The following is a 24,754-nucleotide window of genomic DNA, read 5'->3' as shown; positions in this document are numbered from 1 at the left end:
TTACGTACAGCGGCGAGACGAATGTTCGCGTCTTAGGTTGTCATGTTATATAATACGAAACATTTCCGTGTTGATGGTAAATTAAACGATTCAAAATTAGGTCATGAGTTAATTGGTTGCGGTTGCAACATCATTCATATCGCTTCTGCCGCAACAATCGGTAATAAAAAATTGCGACGACCGTCTCTTTTTCAAACAATCATTCGGAGAAAACGATGAAAATCAAGAAGATAGCGGAAGAGGAAGAATGAGAAGTTTTGCACATTGGCCTATAAAATTCCATGAGAACTGATTCCGGACACATTGCACCGAGGTGTGAATTAGTGTCGAAATGGTGTACAGAACATCTCGATTTCCCATAAATTTCCTTCTGACATTGCCATGCGACATCATAAAACTCGTTCCAAAATTTCGCAAATTTCTGAAATATTCGAAACAAATTCCTAGAAATCTTGAAGAATGTCTGAAAATCTTGTAAAAAAACTTGCCTGTTGTACAGCAAATCTCTCTTATGATTCACCCCTCGTATTGCACGGAGTGTTCCCGGACCCTTCGTTTCAAAATTATCCTAGGTAGTTAGAAGGGACACCGCAAAGGTGCGCGAAAGGCGGTGAAGATCCACGCAGGCTGGTAGAAACTATCGCAAAATTCTCCGCGTCGCGAAACGCGCAGTGATCTCGTTTTCGCCGTCAATTTCTGCGAGGGTTGGGAGCCGAGACATTCCGTGAAATAGCGGTTACAGGAGCAAGCAGGGGACGTGGGGTCTGATGTAACACACGCGTGCAGAAGAAAGCAAACAGGTGAGAGGAGAGCTTCCAGGAGTATCGCGGAGATGAGATTTCAAAAATGGCGATTATGACATCAGGAGGAACGTCACGAAGCGAACAACTCGATTCGCAGCCCCTTTCGAATATCACTTAATTGACAGGTATTGTTCCTCCGTAGGAAAATTGAACGCATATACCGTAAAGAACACGAAATTATTAATTATCCAAGTGCTTGTACAGAGTCTGAGTAGAATCCTTTTAATTTTTCTTTTTCTGCATGAATAGCCCAGAGCATCCGCCCGTCTTTCACGTGCTGACGTAAAAACAGCTTTCCTACACCCTGAATATGTTTCGAGGAAAAAGTGCAAATAACATTCCTGACGGTTCAGAGACCCGCGCCACGTACCAGCGACGCTAGTGAAAACACTGAATACCACGTTAGAAGAGGCAAAGGCAAATAGAGGAAATGTTGCCGGAGGAATATTTTCAAGGAGAAATAACGCACTGTGTGCCGCAAAACCGTCGCGTTTGAAAGGGGGGAAAAAAAAGGAAGAAAACCGTCGAGGCGAAACAAATTTCGACGAAATATATTTTATAAAAAATTAGAAAAAAGTGATGTATTTTACTACTCGGGTCAATTTTATTTGAAGAGAAAGTACTTTATTACAGCACACGCGGTGCGTAAATGCGGCGTAAGGTTTGGTTCCCCGGTTTGGTGCTTGCTACGGGAATTCCTGAGAAAATATTTCCGTGGGAACTAAATTGCGGAAAATAGAATAGAGGCGACGGAACGGAACGGAACGGCGATATAACCCGGCTAACAAACTATGCCGACCCAAACTAGATAGATAGGGGAAATTACACTTCGGTCGATTTGGGTTATCGCAATTTGCAGGCTGCCAGTCAGTCCCTTCGGCAGGTATTCGTGTTTGCCCTGAAAATAAAGGGACTTGTTTAAGACTGTACAGATGATGCATAATTTGTTGATTTTATCCAGCAGCACGCGATGTTTTCCGGGAAAGCCTGGAATAATGAAATTTCGCGAAACCGCTAATTGAATTCATCGTAGTTCAATATAATTGTTGCAGAAATTTTCGGACAATATTATGAACGAGTATTCGTCCCCCCGTCCGTATATATTTTCATATCACATTCTATTTCCACATCAACGGTTAGTTTCAAAAAAATCGAGCACACGGAAGCAGCTGACACGTGGTTAAAGTCGAATCGAAAAGCATGCTTAGGTGCACAAAAAAATTCTGTTTGCAGTTTACGATCGATCGGGAAAAATCGGGGTTAAAACTGTTTCTCTAATTGCAGCATTATAATAACCCGAGGGGCACGTATTAGTGCGGAGGAGAGCTAAATCACGGCGATGCACTTTATCGCGGAGAAGCGCAGAAAAAGAGAGCTGATTAAAGAAGAGAAGGATGAGAGGGAAGAGGAGGAGGAGAAGAAAACCTTGGCCGAATGACGAGGTGCGGACGAAACGTGACGGAAATGGCAAAGATTGCTAAACTCCGCAGGAAGGATCGTCAAACAAGAGTTTCCTGCTTCCGTGAAAACCGCTGACCCTGGTTCTCGAAAGGCAAGCAAATGCCGTTAACGACTGCGCATGTAAAACGCAGGGGGTAGGTATCGAGGATTCGTGACCCGACGTTTTCCCGACGGTGAAACAGACATCGACGACGATATCTGCACCTACCATCAATCGAGGGTCGACTCCGACGCAGGGATCACGCAGATTCTTATCGTTCTTTCCATTATTGTTGCACGCTATATCAGATTGCGAGTTAACCCAGGCGAAGTCAAAAGCCCACAACACGCAGCGACGAATGACCAAAAATAATCGATTTTCAACTAAATCCATTATTTTTCCTTCAGAATCGTTTTTTCTTTATTACTCCCATGAACGATGCAATACGATATCAATTTATGGGATTAAAGTATCAATTATGGTCACTGTCTTACTTGCTAAGTACCTATTTGATTATTAAGTAAAAGATGAACGAATATTTTCACCTAACATTGAAAGATATTTTGAATAAAACTATAAATTGTCAGGAAACTTTTCCCGCCGTTGAGACTAGATAAGAAATCTTACTAAAATTTTCGAAATTTTGGTTTCGTATATGCACCGTTTCAATCGAGTCGCGTGCGATTGTTTTTTTTGAATCTCTTATTTTCAGCTTAGCGGCCATCGTTAGTCACTCCCTTGAGGGCCCAAAATTATCCTCAACTCAAATGCGAATTCCAAGAATCGCAAGGCGATGGAATTTGCCGCATCTCAGATTCGGTTATAATCCGGGAATTGGCTGCTAGACCATCCAGCGAGAGGAAGTCGCGGAATTATTCAGAATTTCAAGATCTTGATCAGGTAATTACCCGGATACCTGAGCCGTTCTATAATGCAGCAATTTCAGGCACGGAAGTTTACCTAGCTTTTGTTTCGGCTCGCCCAACTATCGGCCGAGTTTAATCCTGACGTCACATAATCCTGACACCGCCATTATAAACACACACCAGCGTGCGTTAACTTCGAGCGAATTAACTCCGACATTTGGGTGCGCTTTTTTAGAATTCGCACGATGCGTGCGTGTTACCGTATCGCACGTAACGAGGCGACTTTTTTAACCAACGTTAAAATGAAATTCATTCGTCTACTCTAACGCAAGCAACGCGTGTCCTGATAACTCCAACTACAGCGGAAAAAAGGAGCGGTAAAAAAAAGTTTGAAATCGAACGAAAACAAAGCTTAATCACTGTCAGTCGAAATGAAATTCGCTAGCAACCTCCACAAATACCGTACTAATTTACGGTAGATGGAAATTCTGGACAGTCAGTGCTGGAAAACACGAATCCCCGTAAGAAACGAACCCGATAATCGAGCCCTGATCGTCACTCGTCTAAGGAAATCTAATGTCGCATGCGTGTATTAGGAACAACCGATGCCAAAAAGTTGGCGTTTGTTACTTGATTGTGTTGCTAGGTAGGCCAGAGGCCATGTGGATGTGGAATAAGCAGCTTGGCTATTACCTTTGAAAGGTGGGGTGGATAACCTTGGATAATCGTTCCTGCACTGCGGTCACTTGGCGAAGATATATTTGAATATCAAGAAGGAAGATGACGCTCGTCTCTATTATCATATTACTGCAGCGCAATTTGACGGATAAGCTTCCGGGAGGAATATGGATGAACGAAAGTGAGAGGAAGAGGATAATCTGAATGCGGGGAAAGCGAAGACGCGAACGTGAGTTTACAAAACGCGGGACAAGCGGCTCAATTCCAAGACTCAGCCGACGGTTAATTAATCATCCTCGACGAACGGATAAAGAAGAAGATAACGCGTCACTGCCCGACTCGTGGAAGGGCGACAAATTATCACCCGATGATGTGAGCTACCTGTCGTCTCTACGATTCAGCTACGCAACTTGTTAAGGAAACTCCTAATCCAAGATTAATTGGTACCGTAACGCGGCAAGAAGATCGATAGCTTCGATGCTACGTACTTCATTATTTCGTGGTATATTATGTATTCGAAAAAAGCTGTTCTTATCATGATCGGAAGCCGGCTCTTCGAACGCGAAGAAACCTCGAATCTACGTGTCTTGTATTATACTAACATATGTTGCAATGTTGAAACTTGACACTGTTAGCAAAAATATGAAAACAAGTGCACCGGAAATTTCGAACGATCAAGCGTGATCGAAAACTCCAATACTGCAGTTTCGGCGAGTAAATGAAGAAACTTGGTTGTAATCCATCAAAAAGCACGAACTCGGGATTCAAAATTCTGCTAATCTATATTTTTTTTATTATCAGAACGTAAAATAAGCGAAAACTTGAGTTTTGAATCAAGGTTGATCGATCAAAACTTCGGGTAGGTACGTAAAAATAAAGTAAATTAAAACTTCCAATCACGAGACAATCAAATGATCATTGAGTTTGCAATATATATGGTGGTCGGATTTGTTTTGATATAACGTTCAGGAATGTAAAACAAAATTGAAGCTAACCGGTCTGCCAGTCGTATAAAAATGCCTCAGCCATTACAGTAAAACAGCGATCAAACACCTCAGTGATTTCCCGATAATCCGGCCGGTGTCCAATTAAATTCCTCAAATTTCATTAGAGTGGTATGACAGTGTTGAAATTGAATTTTCGATACAGTAATAGTCCCAGGAGTTGTATGGTGAAAAAGAAAAATGAAAAGAAAATCCAATAACAGGTATGCAATATCTGGTTTATAAATGTTCCATATCCGTGGGTTTTCGATACAACTTTTTCAAACCAAAGACACTGGAGAGTGAAAAATGTCAACTGGAATTGAAATCATGCAAAGGTGAAATGAAACAGCGAAGACTGTCTTGGAACGATATTTTTTTGGAATCGAGGCTACGCGCCGGACATGCAGAAGAAAAAGTAGTAGACTTCGAAAACTGTAAATCGAACGTTACGTGACGCGTTATTAATTCAACTGTACAGATATAACATCTGTAGGCAAATACGTCAGAGTATCAAAAATCGTGGCTCGAGCAAATCGTTACATAGATTCGGGAAAAGGTAAAGGAGCAAAGTAAGTAAGAGGAGCGTTGTACCGAAAAAATGTAGTGTATTCATGAACCATGGTTATAATTTCCTATTTCGCAATGAATGGGCGACTAAAAAACATTGACAAAATAATAAGATGTCATTTTACATTTCACCCATTGCCGCCGCGGCCTGTCATTATCCACGTTTTGTAATTGAAATCGTGGCATTATAGCCCAACCATTAAAGTGATGCAATTTAATTGCAGGCGGTGCTGCTGCATAGAATTAGTCAGGTATAGGTATGAAAGCACCTATTTTTCATATCATAGGTCTCTCTCTACGCACGTATATTGCATGCATTATGCGGGATTGAAAAACGCTTTGCATGAACGAAGTTGCAAAATCGAGAAGCGTTCGTACGTTTACAAGATATAATTTCAATGCGTTTGAATTCCACAGCTTTTTCTTCATTCACATACTTAGTTGGGATACGGTGAATTTGTTTGTGAGTCAAGTTTGTGATTTAGATTTCATTGATTTTTGGAAAAATTTAGAACGCGACTAAATATATTTTTTCCAGGCTAATTAGCTGCTTAATTATTCCTGCTTCGGTATCTTGTATCAATGATAGTGCTACGTGTTTGATTAGCTTTAAAAACTTGTCAAGTTTTTAAAAAACGTCTTACTCTTGACGCGTAAAAGTTATTTGCTAATAACTGTTGCGAGTGTTGGAGATTAATATTCAAATACTATTTAAACCAAGTACGGTGTGAATTGGGTTTGGAATGGCAGAGAAATGGTATTGGATAAGCGGCTTCGTTTTACCTTACAATAGTTTAGAATTAAAAGGTAAAGCCAACGAGGTTGACGTGAAGTAATGACTTATAATTATAGGCGATGTCGAAAACCGCAAAAATACATGGCAGTAAACGTCTTACTATATGAGAGTTGATAAAAAATAATCACAGATATATTCAAACGTACGCTTACGATGTGTAACCGAATTAAAATCGCAAAATAATAAATTGGAGGCGCAATTATTCATTCGACTTTCTCTCAAGAATACTCTATCATCCAAAATTCATGCTGAAATACACGTGAACGAATAATTAAAAAATAACCGAAGCTAATTCCAAAATTATGACGGTAATTGAAGTAAAGAAATTTACTATGTTTCAGTTGCAAGGTATCTATAATAAAATAGCGTGCGAAGAGATACAGGAATAAGTTTAGCGTATGGCCTGAATTCAATTCATTGGCCAATAACAAGGTTATTGGTTTTTTAAAACAGATATTGTACAGCGATAATGTTTAGGTGAAAAGATTACTTACCTGTTAATGGAAAATGAAATTACTGAGAAAGTCAATATTGTTAACGATTATTTTATAAGCATTAAAAACAAGATGTTAAAAAATCAACAATTGTAAACAATCAAATGAAATAAGCAATTGTTTCTGAAACTATCTGATTTGCTTTGAAGACGGTGAAATTCACAAACTTTGCATGATTTCTAATCGAATTTTAATATTTTCAAAAAACAATTTATCCAATGCGTTTCGCTGGAGAAAAAATCCCTTAAATCAATAATAATTTGTTTCGGTATTTTGTATAACGTTCCGAAATTTAAAAATATTTCGACATAACTATCAGAAAAAAAACATTGATCGAAATTTTGTCGCTAACAATTGACATTCTGACATGAATTATAGAACATTATAAACAATATACATGCATTCACAGTCATTGAAATTAATACATTTTGTCTCTACGGTATAAAATCGACGCAAAAAATGGTCGAAATGTCCCACCACCAATGATTGCGAAACATGCCAACAACTGCAGACAATAATCATTTAGATGGTATTAAGCAATAACGTCTTACCCAACAAAAATGAAAATTTCGAGATTTTTACGTTCACATTTTTACATTGATTTTTGTCTTCCACAACAATAAACTTAACTAGCACCGAAACTTTTATTTTTTATTTACCGTTGTTTTTTATAGTGAAGGAGTACAAAATGACAAAACACGAAAAAATATCCTGACGAATTACAAAAACAGTTGATTTGTTTTTGCGTAAGACACGTTGTTCTACGGAACTTTTTAATTTAAGGAGTGGTTGGATAAATTTGTCTAACTTATGCTGATATTAACTTATAATTGTGTCAATAAAAACTATGAAACTTGAATTTCGTTGGTGTTATTCAAAATATTTGTTGGATGTAAACGCGAGTTATACATATGTATAGTAGATACGTCGTTATTACGAAATACGGTATTCAAGTTACACTTGGCGTGAGTATCGATGTAGGGAGAAAAGCGAATAAAATATACTCGAGTCTCATTCTCTGTATGCATTCGTAATTCCTCGATTTTTTTTTAAATGTCGGTTCAAGACGTTATTCCCTAATACCATCCATTTGTAAAAGGTAAGAATGTGTAAGTCAATACTTGTGGTGGTGACAATTCGGTTGTTATAAGTGCGAAGTGCGTGCTGTCCTTCGTGATCCGAGTTCCGACATCCAGAACAGGTGAAGACTACACGATGAAGAAAGCCGGGCGATCATCAAACACTAGATACGGTTATTCGAAATATTTCGTGAGTTGTGCGTGTATGTATAAATTTACATTCGTACTGAAGAGTGATCGTGTTGTTGACCTTTGGATATCGGTACAACAAAATTATGCCGGGAACTGAAATAGTGAAATTATCCGGGGCCAAACACTCCGCATTTCCAACCCGACATGAACACGGTCACATGTGACTCGATCGGCCTTTGTTTATACCCGCCACTCCGTGAACGTTGCCATCCATGGATCTCGAATTCTACACGCGTGACGCCCCGTCGCGGTGAAAACGTGTACTACTCACCCTGCCTTGTTTGCGCGCGATATGACACGAAATTTGAATTGCGAAAATTATGCAAACTTTGACTGGAGATTTGCGATGGTCACTAACGCTTGTGAGAGTTGATAAATAAATTGAATCAGGGTGCAGAATTTTTATGTATTATTTAGACAGTGTGAAAAAGCTGGGAAATTCCAGTTTTAGACAATTACTGATTCGATTTGTATACCGTTCCGGTTGAACGAGTCGATAAGTGTAGGAAATTAGAATTCGATTGATTACGAGCAGAATTACTTTCCTAACTTATTGTTCAAACTACTAAATAACATGCAATTTCCAGATATTTCTGGTTTCTTGTTTTTTAATGCAGTTGATATTTGGACTGCCCTCGTATAAAAATTGATGAAAACAAGAAATGTAATATTACAGAATTTGAATCCAACATTTGATCAGCTGAATTTATTATTTCAAGCCGTTGCATCAGTACTATAATATTGAGTGTTTCTGCATTTGAAAGTGAGAAACGTCTCGAGGACGATGCTGACTTTCATTATTCATTGCTACGCAAACTTTTAAATATTCCTTTTTAGAAAATGTAACGCATTTATTTAGCCGCGTATAGTTGAAGACTTTTATCGAGATTCATGCCTAGCACATAGTTGAGATCGATAATCTAATCTTATTCTTAATACCGTATATATTTTCATTCTCATTAATATTCTCGCTGAGATTATGTCAGCTGTTATCACAAAGGTGTACGAATAAATAACAAAACTCATTACGATTCGTTCCATTCCCCCTGGGATGAAAATGAGATAAAATCAGATTCTTGTATCGGCGTACCAACAATTTGAAGAAGTACGTAATCATCCTCGTCGACGCCATGTTTACAAAACTGCCCCCAACGGCTCTATAATCAACTCGCGTATCTCCACGTGCGGGGGTGTTTCCAAAACGTAGAGCACTGCGTCGGCAATGTCTTTCGACTGAAGAGTTACTTTGTGTTGAGAAAGCTCCGCCATATCCTCCTCAGTCAATTTTTCAGACAAATTTCCAAGCCCCGCTGCCATTTCCGTCTGCACGGTGCCCGGACTCAGGTTCTGAAATGTATTATATGTACGTAAATTGGATACTTCTGGACGTGTTTTCGTGATCCGGCGTGGTAAATCGTCAGAGCATAAGATACTCGAAAGCCTCGATCCGCAAGATCGAATTTCGGGTGAGAGAAAAAGAAACGTATAGAAGAAGAAAAAAAAGTCCAAGTTCACCGGATGCCTGGGGGCTATTTTTTATGCATGCAAATCAACTCACCGTGACTTTGATCCTCCTCTTATTGCGGGCACACTCTGCCCTCAGACTGTCCGAAATAGCTCGAAGAGCGTGTTTGCTTGCGGGATAGACGTGCAGGAAGGATGGAACCAAGTTCGGAATCCGATGACCTGCAACGCTGCGAAGGAAATCGGGAATCAGAGGATATTTCGATTCTAAAACGTCCCTCTTACCTTTTCGCGATCCAATTTCATACCCAGGATACAGGAGAAAAAGGAGTAACAAATTATAACAAAAACTAAAGCAACGAACCTGCAAATATTTATCACATGACAATGCTCACGATCTTCCATCAGCTGCATGGATTCCCTCGTGCAGATGCAAACCGCCAAAACGTTAATGTCCAGGATATGCTTCCAGTCCTCGGTGTGCCCGTCTGAAACCATTTTCCGATTGATATACTGCATTTACTTTTGACACGAACTCGCGAGGAACTCGGAACCGCGTGAAATTTCTGCAACACTAACTTGTCAGGGTGGATAATTTAAAGACGCCTGCATTATTTACGAGCACATCAACTCCTCCCCATTGAGCTTTGATCCAACGAAAGGCCGCAAGGATGTCTTCCTCCTTGGTGAGGTCACATTCACAGGCGTGTAACTTTCCCGGTTCTTCTTTCAATTCCGTGGCAAGTTCTTGAACGCGATTTTTCCGTCTGGCAAGACCGACAACCGTGAATCCTTTTTTGACCAGACCTTTTACGACTTCTGCACCGATTCCAGCCGAGGCGCCAGTCACGACGGCGACCTGAACAAAAGATCCCAATTTCATTGTCGATTTTCGGATATATCAGATCGCAGGCTCTGGCCGTAAATTACGCGGCATCGTAATTGCCCGGTGATTTACCCCAAAATACAGCTGACGCTTACGGTGCGTTTCGAGGTGCGTGCAGCCGTCTTTATAACCGGCTGGGCAAACTCCTGAGTGAATATTTGCCTGCAAGTTTTCGATGAGCCAGGATTTCACCTGAGGCGAGTTTCGCAAACTCAACCCTCCCCCGATATACACGTATAATCTACTCAGTGATTTCGTGCGTATGTTCAGGAATATAATTTCCCAGGAGCATCGTGTACCTGGTACGTATGAATACATCAGCAAAGTATGTATACATATATCTACACAAATTTCCCTGCCGAAAAATATTCTAAGGGGAAACGGAGCGAGTGGCATTTTTATGCCACACGTTCGACGCGAAGTGCGTACCTCATAAACAACGTCGTTTGAACCGTCTTGTTCGCAGAGTAAAGACCGAATTCTAAGTAGCCATATGTTAAAGTGTAAAGTCTGCGTGCAGGTACGGATAGAACGATTCCGCAGACTCTTTGATGAGGCAGAAATTACCTTCGTTCGTAAAATATACTCACGCTGTCTCGTCGTTTTCACAGCAATGGAACTAACGAGTGTTAAGTGCGATCCGTTGCCTATTTCTACGACTTATCACACGTGTTCAAGTATCGGCACGATCAGAAGTTAAAAAATTATTTTCTCGGGGGCCCCAAACCTCTATTCGTCCCTGGGCTCGAGCGTCACAAGTGCCAAGCTAAGGAACCAGCTGTAATAAACACGGCTCAAGTTGATACGCCAGCGATGCTCTCCGAGCGAGAGATAAGAGGCAAGAAACGGAATTACACAAGAGCGTTGCGCCGCGAGTTTTACGCAAATGCGCACGTCGAATTATTCTCTGGCAAATAAAACTTGTAATTAGAAATCCTAACGTCAGTCAACGCCGTCACAGTATTTGCATGAAAAGTTTAAGCCTGAATCTAACTACGACGGTTTGTGCAGTGTAACTACGTTGTGTGACTACGCTGTACAGTTTCAAGGCGACAAATTCGAATTGTATACAACGGCAGTGTATAACGGTATAATCATCGTGCTTTCGGTCTTATAATTAGCTTGGAGATGCTGCCTACGCTGGGTGAATATTTAGCAAGTTTGCGAAACCTCTAAGCCACATCTAAGGAGGCCTGCGTCGGGGCTCTGGTAAGTTACATGGGAACCAACGGGTCCAGTGACGGCTGCTTACCTTATCTGCCCATCGTTCCATGTCCCTGCACAGAGTAGGTATCCGATTGGCGAGAACGCTGTCGACGTCTACGTATGAATACCGGAGTGACGAATCCTGCGGACCTCGAATTGAACCCAATTCCACTAAAAGCCAAAGCCAAACTGACCACCGGGCTCAATTCACAAAGGAAATAAATATTCAGATAAGGTCGTCTACTCGGCAGAATCCCGAAGGTCCCACAGAGGATACGTCGGGCGACTATCGACGGACGTCGTCCGTTCAGAGAGAGAATATACTGTACACTGTCATGTTTTTATCTTAGCGACAGACTCTCGAGCAGTCTCAGCTCGCTATTCCGTAACCGGATCACACAAAGCCCCCTGTCTACGACGCGCTAAAGATCCAAACAATTTGGCTGACACAGGCTGAATACGTAACGTACAGCTTACACATTTTCCAGAGATTGACACACGACTTTTAATCCAGGTGTATTCGCACTTTCAGCTTCCAAATGCCGACTGCGGACGGAACGATCCGTGCCAAATTGAAAAGCGATCCAAACGATGATCGAACGCTCAACTTGGTGAGTGTAATTTTATATAAACAGGTTTTCACGACCGTCTCCTTGATCCTGGCATAGTTTCAAGGCTAAGATTCAACGTCACTTATCTAGTAGATTTATTCTACGTGATAAACTTGAGTAAATTTTGCAGCTCCGATACGGTTGTTTAACTGATTTTGTTACAACGTAATTACTTATCGCTAATTGATGATGATCGCACGCAGTTAATGACCTGATAATCGCACGACCTGTGAGTCGAAATGTCGATGTTTGGAAAATTTACAAAGTGATGCGTTATAACATGCAGGCAGGGGTATAACGATCAGGCTTTTATCAGGTCATTCACAGGAAATGATTAGGCAAAATCTTACATTAGCAATTCAAATCTCTGTACTGACGACAATAAATGGTATCCCCAGCACATGGTGTCTTTAAAAGTATTTCTAGCTTTACAGTCGAGCTCGTGGCTACGAATAAGATTAAGTCATTTTATTTGCAAAATGTATCTAAACTTAACAAAAACACATACCTAGTACCTTCATTAGCTTTCAGGAAAGATTTTACAATCGCTGTATCGGTATGGAAAAATAATTATCACAACTATGCGTACATCACATATCTTCGTCACAGTGAACTAAATTAGTCTCTTATCGTCGACGAGAATGAAATATAACGTAGTTAAATTCACATTATAACACGTGGTTTTAACTACGTGATTCCTTTCACCTAAGAGTAATAACTTCGTAATGTATGTATAATCATCCGTGATGGAAAGATACAGTTAAATCTGCGACATTTAATTTCCCGCGGTGAACCAGCTAATGCTTGCTCGCTCGATGGTTACGATGGTTACACTTGGAAACCGGCAGGGAGAAGGTAAACCAACGTAATGTCCGAGTCTTCGTTATACTCGCCAATCTTCGATCATTTTCTCCCGTTACGGCAGGAAATATCAGAGGTTTCACTGTTCTATGTACGGTTAGATAGGCGTCTTGTCTCGTCTTGTCTTCCCTCGACGGAAATGGCGAACAAAAATACCGAAGCGTTTTCGGCAGCGCAATTCCACCAAGAAATTTTCCTTCTCTGCCAAATCGTACTCAAAGTTGTTCTCCGACTGGTCGGATGGTCAGTTCTGTTATCTGAAATAAATCCCATATGCATTCGTGCATTTCAAGGCACTTCAAAAGTTCACAAGTACTTGTAGAAAAAATTTCTGAATAGCTAATGAACAGGGAATGAACAGAAACGTCACGATTCGTGGAGAACTTCGGAATTCATTTGCTGTATTCACAAGGTCAGCGGCAATCGTTTAAAGTCGTTTGCTGTCGTTGATCGTCGATGCGAGATTCGATCACAGTTAATTCTATAATTCCTGCACTTTAGCCAAGAGAAGTTATACAGGCACCGTTTCCACAATGCCAAAGGCTCAAGGCTGTTCGAAGTAGTTCGAAGCTACTCAGACACAGAGACTAACTGGTGTTTTTCATTTTTTCAGGAAGCATCGCTACCACGAAAACAAAAATTTACTTGAACGTTTGGCGGTGTGCTGAGTATGTAAAGAACCGCATCTGAGATGTCCTTGGCCTGCAATGTCGGAGCATCGGGACTTCCTGTGTTTTCCACGCAATATTCTGCAGCCTCCATGATCTCGGTCTTCACCAGTCCAGGACTAAGACTCTGAAAAGCATCTCAGCTCTGATTAAAACGCTTAAAAATACAAGAGTGATACGCGGTACTGTGAAAGAGATAACATGTCCGGACATTCCGCTTTTCACTCGGCTTTTCTACTCACCGTCACTTTGATGTTCGTTTTAGCGGAAATTAGCTCCCGGCGAACAACCTCCGTCATGGCGGTCAATGCGTACTTGCTACTTGGATAAAGGCTCAGATGATTCGGTAGATTCGGAATAGCATGTCCGGTTACGCTGGAGTCGGAATTGTTTGCAAATGTAAGATAATTTCGTGAAACTGGGAGAGGAATTTTACGTATACTGATCTGGCTTCGCGGGCATCTGATAATGATAATAGCGAAGCGTCCGTTTACCTGTTGATGTTTATTATATGACCATCGACTCGGCGAGCTCGCATATTCGCGACTGCCTCTCGTGTGCATATGGCCACTGCCAAGACATTGACATCCAGTACACGCCGAAAGCCTTCCGTGTCCCCGCCTAAACGAGAAGACCTTGAAAATATATTCACGCCAATCGAGGAAATTTGGTATTCCTATAACATGCAGCAAGTATATGCGAATGCCTATGAGACCATTCGAAAATGGTTAGTGGAAAAAAGAGCCAGAAATCTTGTCTCAATTTAGGAGAGACATCGCGTCCTTCATCTTATTGTTGATTTAAATTCGACGCGATGATTTTTGCAGCCATTTTATAAAAATTATATCGAAACCGAGGCGTTGGGTGATGGATATTAGGGTGTATCGAAAAACCACGTTTTTCAAATTTCGACACGGTCTAGTGTTTCACTCCCCTACAGCTATCTATTGAAAAAAAAATATACCAGTATTGACTTTTCTTGTTCTCCTTACTATATTCCAGAATATTCGACTGTGTTAAAGAAATTTCCAAATTTAAAAATGTTTTCCTTGAAACCGATTTATTTTTCTGTCAAGACCGAAATTTTCCACGCCAGTCCGTGTAGAAATTAGAAAAACGTGGTTTTTCGATACACCCTAATGGATATACTACAAATTCATTCTTGTTGCATGGAGAATCGAATAGTTTTCTTTACTGATAATATGGGCGAAGTGGGCGACACCCGCATTGTTCACGAGGACGTCAATTGCTCCGAGATGATCCCTGATCCATCTGAAGGCATCCAAGATTTCTTGCTCGTTCGAAACGTCGCATTGGACCGGATACAGCTTCCCTTTCGCGATACTCAAGGCCTCGGCCGTGTCCTGTAGGCGATTTTTTCTCCTCGCTAAGCCTACGACGATCATTCCTTCCCGAGCCAAAGCTTCGGCGATGGAAGCCCCGATCCCTGAAGAAGCTCCCGTAACAACGGCCACTCGACCCGCCCAACGCTCCATGACTTAAATTTTTACGGATTGAAATCTTCGTTCAACTTATCCGAATCTCCTGATGATCAAGTTTTTATAAAGTTTTTATGAATCTATCGCTGTAATGTATTCAGACGTGTTGTATAACTTGGACAAAGACAGAAGCGTTTCCGTATTTGATCGACGGATGATATCATGCACGGGCTCGAACGCTGTGTAATTATCGGTGAAAAAATATTGCGCAGTCACGGCAAACAAGATGATGTGTAATACATGTAGAGGTACATCAGGTATTCATCGCTGACAAAAATAAAATTAATGGGAAAAAAGGACTACATATAATAAGAACGTGATCACGAACTGAGAACCAGTGGCCACGGAATCGTTTACGAAATTGCGTTTCTAAGCTAAAATTCTTTACCACCGAACGTATCCTTGCAAAACTGACCACAATTGGTGCTCGCCAAATACCGCGGTTTTCAAAAACTCGAGAATCGAGTAAAACAGATTTATTGAAATTAAACCAAACTTGTAGAATCCAAAGTCACCTGACTTACCTCTCAATGTGAATTAAAGTATCGAACGAAGTGGGTAACTTTATTAATTTCACTCCTGAATTACGGCCCAATTATTTCTCCTTGTAGCGATAACTAACGAAACCAAAAACCACTCACATACAAGTTACGCAGACATGAAATAGACCTATAATCGCAGCAGAGACGCTGACCGACTCGTTCGCGTACAGCAACTGAGAATGAAACGATGCTTTGACTAAGCAAAGACTATCCTTGACATCATCATCGTAATATAGTAGACATCCCTGAACCGTGTACCCATTAATTTCTTTAGGAGGGGATTGCACTGGGACTGATGGCGTCGAACAAAAAGAGAGATATGTAGACGGTAGACATGGTATTATGGGATGTTGAATAATACCAGAGGCACTTCGAGCCTCGTATATTTTTATTCCAGTTTTTTCGCATTTTTTCTGTTCAATTTGTCTTTACTTTTCGTGGTTGATTTTGGCGATTGCGCAAAGAGAGATGAAAGAAATAGTTTTTACGACTTCCTGTTCGTGCGTAGGGATACTTTGTTACGAAGTTCTTGAAACCATAATGCTGTACATTTTTCTATGCGCTTAGATAAGTTTTTTACCAATTGGATAGAAAAAAATTAAATTGGTAATTACGACCGTTTGCCGCTCTCTCTTTCTTCTTATAATTTTTGGTAAGAAAGGCTGGGTTTTCGACCTTATGTCATTACACACTTGGTATGTTATTAGTTACACTTATATCATACTAGATTACTTTTCTCCACTTATACGATTCGAAAGCAACGGAGTTCTTCAATTGCCGGTGCAGTAATCGAATTATCAAGAACTAATTTATCCACTAGGTAGAATCGGCGTACGCTTAATCTCAGATTTTTAAATTAGACATTAGAAATGTCACAAGCTGATAGGAATTAGTGAAGTAACAGAGATTGCAAATCCGTTACTAAGGTTATAAAAATTTCACGGAATTACGAAAGATAACAATAACGACCAACCCTTTGGAAATTATACGGACACAGAAATTTCAAGTACCCCTAAATGTGTAAAAGCAGTATTAATTTTCAAACTTTTGATTATGAGTTCTAAAATTGAAATAGTGATTTATGATTGTGCATGATTTCTGACATTCGTAAGACACGTAATTGCAGATATTTATCTTAAAGGAAAGTATATCTAGAGCAGACTTTACTCCGAGCTAATAATAGAAATTAGTGTAAGCATGCAAAATGGATTGAAAGTGTCAGAGAAATGCGGCACTTCGTTACCCTGTCAGACTTTACTGTTACAATCCTGAGTGGTTTGCAGGGCCGAAACATATTGTACTCGTTATTTTGTGCTGTCTTCGTGAATTCGTTATGAAACGTAATGACGCAAAACGACGTACAGCGTTGAATTGACGTGATTATATGTACATATATTTGGACGCGTTTTATCGTAGGCATTCAATACGCATATATATATAATTCCAAGACCGCACGCAACTACGTGAAACCTGCACGTAGTTTCGGAATTTAGCCAAATTCGTTGTTGAAATAGTGGGAACCTTGAGATATCTCAAGAATTTATAATTCGCTTTAATATCAATCGAAGTTCCTCGCGAGCTGCTTATCAATGCCTGGCCTCAATTTTCCACTACGACACTTATTTTATTCATTCAAAGGCATGAACTTTGTGTCCGTGAAGCTTCAGTGACTGACTTAAAGCCGAGGCCTTCATGATTAACACATTTTAAAATCATTTACCATAAATTGTGAGAAAAATTTAACTTCACAATTCATCAGTATAATGGACAATCGATTCCGGAATCTCGTGTTTACTTTTACGTCGTTGAGCAAACTACGGCCTCGTCGAGTACTTGAAAATTTTCTTCCCATCATCGTTAAAATCACACTCTACGTATAGTTATAATACACATCTAGGCATGAGTACAGATTTAAATTTTGTGAGTTTCGGTGAGACGCCTCACGATCAGACCAAGCCGTGCAGTGTCTGAACACTTTTCATGTTCTCGTTAAATATAGGGTGCAAATGTAACGTTTCGTTTCTTTTATTTGTGGTGCGTAACAAACGAGTGCACTGTAAATACTAGGCGTAGTTATCGCAATTGAGGATTGGCAGATTGATGATCCTTTCCATAAAATTATACTCAACCAGGGTGTTCCACACACGATATCACGTGTCTAATCAAGCAATCGAATTACGGTTTCGGTGTGCCAGAATGCCCCAGAGTGCCGGCATTGTTGGGTACATTTCATGCCTCAGAGAGTTTCCCCAAGGGGTCGGAGTGTGAATTCCGTGATCTGTAACAATTAACAAATATCCTTACGACAAGCCGGCAACAAGAACCGACACGGGATCGAGTAATTAATGCAGACGTAACGTGGCCGAACAAGAATCGCACTGTTTCACATCACCCCGACCGGTTCCTTACCTCTGTCGTCAAGTTTCGTTTAGAATAGAAAAATGCGAAAGACCAAAAAGTCGAGTGAACGAAATCCCGAAAGTCAAAAACACGATTTGGCGTAATAATTTCTTGAATAATTGAACGTACGGTGAGAAAGACGTAGCGTTTAATAATTTATTAAAAATATGCTGTCTGATACAATTAGATGATCTTGATAAAACTACCATCGAGTTGACGAATTTCACAAACTCCAAATTCTCAGGAGATTCGGTATTTCGTCCTGTCAGGATTCTGGTCCTCCTGCATTTTGCGGATCGAGATTTTGCTCCTTCTGAATTTTGATTTTCGACAAATAATTATTTTTTTGTTATTTGGCTGTTCGAAGTATCAGCCGCTATCAATTTTTTATTTCGGAACTTTCATTTTTGTATATTTTCATATTCTATGCTTTCTTCATTCAAAATGCCGCCTGTTCTGAAAATACTTTTTCGGATAAAAGAGCGTTCGGTTAAATGAACTTTCCGGAAAACAGTTATTTTACTGGGTGACTTATCGAAAATTCCAATTTCGGTACATTGATTATTCGTTATTTTCAAATTCGTATCTCGAAAATTTCGGCCTTTCGACAAGAAGACTTTTTGGTATTTCGGGATTTTGACCCCCGCTCCAACTTTCATACACATAGCCTTACAGATAGTTGTAGAAAATTACAAAGCCATTCTGTTCCGAGACGTTTCCTTGAAAATCTACATAATCTGCAGTGACCACGCCTATGCATACGGCATGAGAGTGTAGAATTTATACGTGCGTACTACAAGATCTCGAGATTTTTATTCTGGAACTTATGATGAAATTACGGAAGTCTAGTCCACGGAGATATAGAATTTACATCAAGCGGGCGTCCCCGAGAAGCTTCGGAAAGTAGTGAAACGATATTATCTACAACAGCTAGCATTCGACATAATTCTCCGTTGATATTTGGATGCAAATAGATTTCAGAGATTCCTGCAGAGTTACTGGTATTACAAACGGTGAGCCCGATTCGATGTCTATAATGGATAAATACATTTATATATTTTACAGTACGTGTTTTCCGCGATCTTCAAGGAAAAAAGCTTACCATCTCTACGATACAAGAAAATATTCCCGTTTCACAGCAACGTATCAGTGAGATGAAAACCGGCCCAGTCACGCTAAGCTCAGAAATAGTACGCGAATTTACATTCGTAGACGTATTTGATTCAGTTTCTTACGTGAACGTTGGGTGGAGTTGACAGAATGTAAATTGCGGCATCTGCGACATCCGAGGGCTCCAGTCGTGGAACGTCCTTTTTCGATACCGGAACGTTTGCTTCGGCAGCTGCTGCGTCCAGGATTTCCGTACTTACGGCACCCGGGCTGATGCTCTATAGAAATAATGGAAACTGCACGACGGACGCATTTCTCGAATTCCATGAATAAGCATCTGACAGTAGTTGGATCGAATGGAAAACCTTCGAAGAATTCACTGTTCGATTATACTCACCGTAATTTTAATTCCACTTTTAATACCAATCAACTCTCGACGGACCGTCTCTGTCATGGCAGTGACTGCGAACTTGCTGGGCGCGTACAAGCCTCGATTGATGCCGACGACTTGATGACCGAAGATACTGAGAAAGCAAAGGTGAAAGTAGGAATGCGTGAAGATGAACTGTTATTTCATCCTGCCCTGTTGGCCATGTGAATACCTGTTAATATTGATGATGTGCCCATCGACTTGACGGTCACGCATCGATCTGACTGCCTCCTTGGTGAACAGAGCTACGGCCAGGACATTCGTCTGAAGGACCTTCAGGAAACCTTCGGTGTCGCCATCTGATCAACGGTTGATAAATGACAATTAGGTATGGCTCGTGCGATGTCAGTCAACGGACTTCTCAAACGTAACACTTGAAATAGCATTGGCATTAGCCAGTTACCGGTTATCTAACAGGCCGATTCTTCTAATCGCGGCTACACAGGTATATCGGAAATGGTCCGACCACTCGACCGAAAGATAATTACCGAAACTTACACTCGACTCGATTTCTCGACAATTCGATCGCATCGTTAATTGGGATTTCTTTGACATTGACGTTGTCCTCAATGAGAACCACCTCGTATCCATGGGTTAGTAAATTTCACTTACCAGTGATGTTTGAGAGATGAGTGACTCCGGCGTTGTTTATCAGAATATCAACACCGCCCGCTGTCTCCTTTGCAAACTTGAAGGCAGCCTCGATCTCTTCCAACTTATTCACGTCGCACTGTTTGGGGTAGAGCTTTCCTCGAGCAAGCCTGAGTCTCTCTCTGAGGGAAAAGAGCCGGACGATCTTGACGTCCAGGGCGAGTACGTTGACCCCGCCCTTGACCAATGCCTCGGCGATGGCTGCACCGATTCCATCGGCGGCGCCGGTTACCATCGCCAGTTTACCTACCCAACGTTCCATGACCGTGCTGTAGAAATTTTGCTTACAGACTCACGAGGGTAACTGTCCGAAGAAACTCGAGTGACTTGGGCATATCCAACTTGGAAACCACAATACGGTCATATCTTTACCACCTATCAATGCGATAGCAATCTTCGAAATAAACCTCGGAGATGGGGGTTACATAAAAGTCGGCGCCCACTTAGGTCTCAAGTTGTTTCATATCGTGGTCTGGTGACACACCTTTCAGAGTGACTTGTGAGGAGCAGTTATGTACTGCAATCGGTGCTAAAATTTCACTTTCTTATTGTGCTGATGCTTTGTTTTTTTTGTTTGGGGGGGGGGGGGGGGGGGGGGACATACTCAGACGGTTATAAATCGGTAATAGAAAAGGAGCGAATGTTCAACACGTGTCCAGTCATCATCGTCTACCATCATTTTTTAAACGTCGAAGGGATCAAATAATATTTCGAGGATGTTCGCATACGATGGTCTGAAATATGGGATCCAAAGATGAAAAATGTTGCAACTAATGATAAACGAACGAATTCAAGATTACCGCTGTAGTATATACCGCCTGCCACTTGCGATAAGTTACAATTTATGAGTGCAATTTATCGATAATATCGATTACTCAACAAGTAGATTGACGGGAAGAAATATAGCAGAGCACAGTGTATATTTAAGCTAACGGCAAACTTCATTTTTCACCTACTCAACTTTTAGACATTTTGCCGTTCTGCGAGGCCTTGGTTCGATTGTACTTGATTTGAGTCGATAAAGCTTCCGTGATTCATTTTTTCACTTTGAAAATTTTAACCCTACGTGTATCTTCTCGTTCATTGGCGTGGTTATAGAAATATATATCGCAAGCTTGTGACTTACCTTATCCAAATTGAATATTCTCTTACATCTCGTCGTCGAACGAGTTAATACAGTGGCTTATTGTGCCGATAGGAATATCAGGGCGTGGATATTGAAGGTCAAAATATTAATGCAGTGCAGCAGCAGCGAGTGAAGTAGACGTTTCATACTTCGAGGGCGTGTGACAATCGACTTATAATACACCTGCATGGTTTATTGATAGGAACTTCAAAGAATCATAAAACTTTTCCAAAGCGAAATACCACAACCGTAACTATTATCAGCCTACAATTAAATTGTTTGGTTAAGAAATCGATTTATAATACATCTGCGTTAGTTGCGTTAATGCTTGCTACGACCACAATAAATCACTTTTGCTATCTGACCACGTTCGGTATTAGATTCAAAGAATCAAACTTGAAAACTCCCTGTGATTGCATCAGACTGCATTAGTTTACCAAGATTCGCCAAACGGACGGAGCGAAATATCTTGCACCTAAAAGACAAACGCAGAAATTGACAATGTATTTATTGTAAAAAATAAAATCGTTTCGAGAAATCCTGACCTTGTTCAAACTTCTGACACATCATACCTTCCATTACTTGATTAAAAATGGAAACACATTATTTTTCGATGCACGATTAAGTACCTCACCTGTACGTGAGGCGGTGTCGATAATACGTAGACAATTGCCGCCGCTACGTCATCGGGTCGAAGAGCAGGCATGGCTGCCAAAGCTTCTTCAGAAAAAGCTGAGTAACCGGACAGTAACTCCGTCGCTACCAAACCAGGACTGACGCACTAGAATGCCGAAGAAATAAAACTGTATGTAATAATGCCGTAGGTGAATTGCTCTCTCGGCAACTGCAAATATTAAAATGTATAATTAATTATCCGAAACGTTGTCTCTGACTACGTAGACGTTACTTCTGATAAAAAGATCGTCAACGCCGCCTTACCGTGACCCGAATCTTCGTGGCTCTTAATTCGTGGCGCAGAGTTTCCGCCATGGCGGTAAGGGCGCGCTTAGACCCTGGATAAACGCCGAATCCAGGTACCGCAGGGACACGTTCCCCGGCGAGGCTGTTTACATGGACGACAAGTCCCTCGACGTCACCCTCGCGCATTAACCGCACAGCTTCTCTGGTACACAGACAGAGGCCAAAGACGTTAACGTCGAATACGGCCCGCCATTCCTCCAGGGAACCCTCTGCGCGTGAGAGAAGGATCGTTAACGCCCGTTATTGCTACTGGTCAAATTGTTCGAAATTCAAAATGCGGAAGGGCGCTTCTACTCACCAGTCAGCGTCGTTTCCTTCGCGATCCCGGCATTGTTCACCAGGACATCGACGGTTCCAAGTTCCTCCCGGATCCAAGCAAACGCTGCGAGCACGCTTTCCTCTTTGGAGACGTCGCATTCCACGGAGTGAAGTTTACCCGGGAATTCGATTAGCGCATCCGCAAGCCTTTCGACCTTTTCCTTCCTCCTCGCGAGCCCGACGACTACCATTCCTGGGCAAAAAAAATAAAATGCGAAACTGCTATTCCGAAGAAGCAGATTGGCCGTCGTTTGAGCCAACTAACGCTGTCTTTTTCGGATTTACATTCAGGGTGTTGTTATTATGTTCCGCGATCATACGCAGCATTTTTATTCTTCTCTTAGGATAAATCGCTTACCTTGACGGACCAGCTCCTGGACAACGGAAGCCCCGATGCCGGAACTCGCCCCCGTTACGACCGCCACTTTGGAAACCCATCGCTCCATTCTGACGAACTTCTGGACCAGAAGTGACTCGTGAGCGAGGCTCAAAGTAATAGGATCGCACTTGCGGGGTTTGAAATCGATCCATTGAAGATCGTTTGAAAAATATATCAACTGGTTTGACCGGCTACTCGATATTCTGCGGTTCCATCGGCATAACTGTCATGCAGATGTATATTCTCCGAACACGTCCGGCTCTCCTCGAGTTGCACTGCATAAATCGCATAGGGCATGAAAATGTATGATTCAATTTGCAAGACATGTCTCACTTGGTACACAACTGTATACGTAGCCTGAATCGTAAATGCATCGCCGATGCAAAAAATTATGTGGAATTCTGCAAGTTCACATTACCGTACATATATACAACAACCGTTAGAGCAAGCATGAAAAAAACTTTTCGAAAGTTAATTCCTACAACGCCAACTAACGACTGGTCTTGTTGAAAAAGTCTCAAGTGCACCTGTTAGGTCTCTCTGCCAGTCTTTACTCACCCGCACCACATCTTGGCATACCTACGCAAATGACTATTCACACAGAGCTAGTTTACGCGATTGTGTCCGTGCTCTAGAAAGGGCGAAAATAATTGCGTAACTACCGGCTAAGTTTTCCAATAATTTCTAGTTTGCACTTGTAATTCAGGGTAATTTCTTTACGAGAAAACGAAGTTACTTTGCGGCTTTACCACTTGACTGCAGCTTTCTCCGGTGCCTGCGTGGATACTATTGCCGCAGATACGACGAGACGCGATGAACCAGTATATGTACTACTGCAAGTTTTGGCTAGAGTGCGTCGGTATCTTCGATCGTCATGGAAAATGGTGTTACGTCTTAATGGCCATGTCGCTACTTGTCAATGTATCTGCTATTGTTGCTGGATTCGCCGAGCTCATCCACGTGACAGACGATTTGCAACCGACCGCCGAACTCATGAGTGCCTGGCTGCTCACCTTCAATGCTTTAGCGAGACTTCTCTGCTTGATTATCAATCGAAAGAAAATGAACTACCTGAGAACCGTCATTGAAACGGGCAAGGTGAGCGAAGAACAGAGATCCGAAGCCGATGATCCAATTCTAGAATATTACGACCAAGTAGGACTACGATTCTGCAGAGTTTACGGATCCGTAATACTTTTAGTGGGCGTGGTTATGTTGGTGCAGCCTGTGCCAGGTGATCATTGATCTACTTTACCCTTGACTTATCGAAATCACGATGTAAGATTTGAAAATTTTCCCTCCCCAAGCATCTTACTCGGATACGAACGAAAGCTGCCTTTTCCGACCCGTTATCCATTCAGCGTAAACACAACCATTGGCTACAGCGTCGCCTACGTTCACCTAGTCATAAGCGGCTGCAGCGTCGTTGTCCACGTCTTGGCCTTTGACACGTGTTCATATTCCTAAACCATCACGCCTGCAGTAATTTTCACCTACTCCAAACTTGGCTGGAAGAAATTAGCGAGGTTGATCCTCGCCGTGAGCGCGAAAAGATTTTCAGGTGCATTCAACTTCATCAGAATGTCAATTTTGCCGCGGATATCGAGGACGTCTTCAACGGATCTATCATTCAGCTGTTCCTTGTAACTACCGTCAATACCTGCATCAGCGGCTATGCGTTAGCCAAAGTGCGTGAGACATGAAATTGATATCTATGTAC

At 41.4% G+C, this 24,754-nt stretch overlaps 3 protein-coding genes and 1 long non-coding RNA gene across 5 annotated transcripts; 1 reads left to right on the top strand and 3 right to left on the bottom strand.

Moving 5' to 3' along the window:
* Positions 1-7,269: 7,269 nt before the first annotated feature.
* Positions 7,270-11,635, bottom strand: LOC124179252 (farnesol dehydrogenase-like). Of its 2 annotated transcripts, none has more exons than XM_046563479.1 (5): positions 11,505-11,635; positions 9,946-10,225; positions 9,731-9,854; positions 9,461-9,596; positions 7,270-9,249 (listed from the first exon to the last, which is right to left on the bottom strand). In XM_046563479.1, exons 1-5 carry the CDS (start codon positions 11,523-11,525, stop codon positions 9,037-9,039), a joined length of 774 nt encoding a protein of 257 aa, XP_046419435.1. In that variant the 5' UTR covers positions 11,526-11,635; the 3' UTR covers positions 7,270-9,036. The 2 variants fall into 2 exon arrangements, with proteins under 2 accessions (XP_046419435.1, XP_046419434.1); XM_046563478.1 differs by lacking the exon at positions 11,505-11,635 and adding an exon at positions 10,415-10,787.
* On the top strand, positions 10,995-14,332 carry LOC124179255. The gene is made up of 3 exons (XR_006869997.1): positions 10,995-11,461; positions 11,538-12,069; positions 13,544-14,332. It is a non-coding gene; the product is annotated as an uncharacterized LOC124179255 (long non-coding RNA).
* LOC124179253 (farnesol dehydrogenase-like) lies at positions 12,523-15,760 on the bottom strand. The gene is made up of 6 exons (XM_046563480.1): positions 15,622-15,760; positions 14,794-15,096; positions 14,093-14,219; positions 13,841-13,973; positions 13,576-13,725; positions 12,523-13,187 (listed from the first exon to the last, which is right to left on the bottom strand). The coding sequence occupies exons 2-6, from the start codon at positions 15,092-15,094 to the stop codon at positions 13,146-13,148; spliced, it is 753 nt and encodes a 250-aa protein (XP_046419436.1). The 5' UTR covers positions 15,095-15,096; positions 15,622-15,760; the 3' UTR covers positions 12,523-13,145.
* Positions 15,761-17,648: 1,888 nt separating this feature from the next.
* LOC124178312 (uncharacterized short-chain type dehydrogenase/reductase y4vI-like) lies at positions 17,649-23,991 on the bottom strand. Its single transcript, XM_046561549.1, has 10 exons — positions 23,014-23,991; positions 22,636-22,848; positions 22,296-22,546; positions 21,991-22,137; positions 21,599-21,620; positions 20,192-20,521; positions 19,752-19,878; positions 19,547-19,673; positions 19,275-19,427; positions 17,649-17,917 (listed from the first exon to the last, which is right to left on the bottom strand). The coding sequence occupies exons 1-10, from the start codon at positions 23,099-23,101 to the stop codon at positions 17,876-17,878; spliced, it is 1,500 nt and encodes a 499-aa protein (XP_046417505.1). The 5' UTR covers positions 23,102-23,991; the 3' UTR covers positions 17,649-17,875.
* Positions 23,992-24,754: the final 763 nt, after the last annotated feature.

Source organism: Neodiprion fabricii, chromosome 3 (genome assembly GCF_021155785.1).
Source record: "Neodiprion fabricii isolate iyNeoFabr1 chromosome 3, iyNeoFabr1.1, whole genome shotgun sequence".
Classification (NCBI taxonomy): Eukaryota; Metazoa; Arthropoda; class Insecta; order Hymenoptera; family Diprionidae; genus Neodiprion; species Neodiprion fabricii.
This window is presented reverse-complemented; position numbering and strand designations above follow the sequence as displayed.

Coding starts and splice junctions, on each gene's coding strand:
- LOC124179252 (XM_046563478.1), bottom strand. CDS start 10,648: ATGCCACTCGCTCCGTTTCCCCTTAGAATATTTTTCGGCAGGGAAATT. Junction 10,226..10,414: donor GGCTCATCGAAAACTTGCAG/GCAAATATTCAC, acceptor TCTTTTGTTCAG/GTCGCCGTCGTGACTGGCGC. Junction 9,855..9,945: donor TAAATTATCCACCCTGACAA/GTTAGTGTTGCA, acceptor AAATGGTTTCAG/ACGGGCACACCGAGGACTGG.
- LOC124179253 (XM_046563480.1), bottom strand. CDS start 15,094: ATGGAGCGTTGGGCGGGTCGAGTGGCCGTTGTTACGGGAGCTTCTTCA. Junction 14,220..14,793: donor CCACTTCGCCCATATTATCA/GTAAAGAAAACT, acceptor CTTCTCGTTTAG/GCGGGGACACGGAAGGCTTT. Junction 13,726..13,840: donor AAACGAACATCAAAGTGACG/GTGAGTAGAAAA, acceptor GATGCTTTTCAG/AGTCTTAGTCCTGGACTGGT.
- LOC124178312 (XM_046561549.1), bottom strand. CDS start 23,101: ATGGAGCGATGGGTTTCCAAAGTGGCGGTCGTAACGGGGGCGAGTTCC. Junction 22,138..22,295: donor CCACGAAGATTCGGGTCACG/GTAAGGCGGCGT, acceptor TCGGCATTCTAG/TGCGTCAGTCCTGGTTTGGT. Junction 19,428..19,546: donor AAAGTGGAATTAAAATTACG/GTGAGTATAATC, acceptor TTATTTCTATAG/AGCATCAGCCCGGGTGCCGT.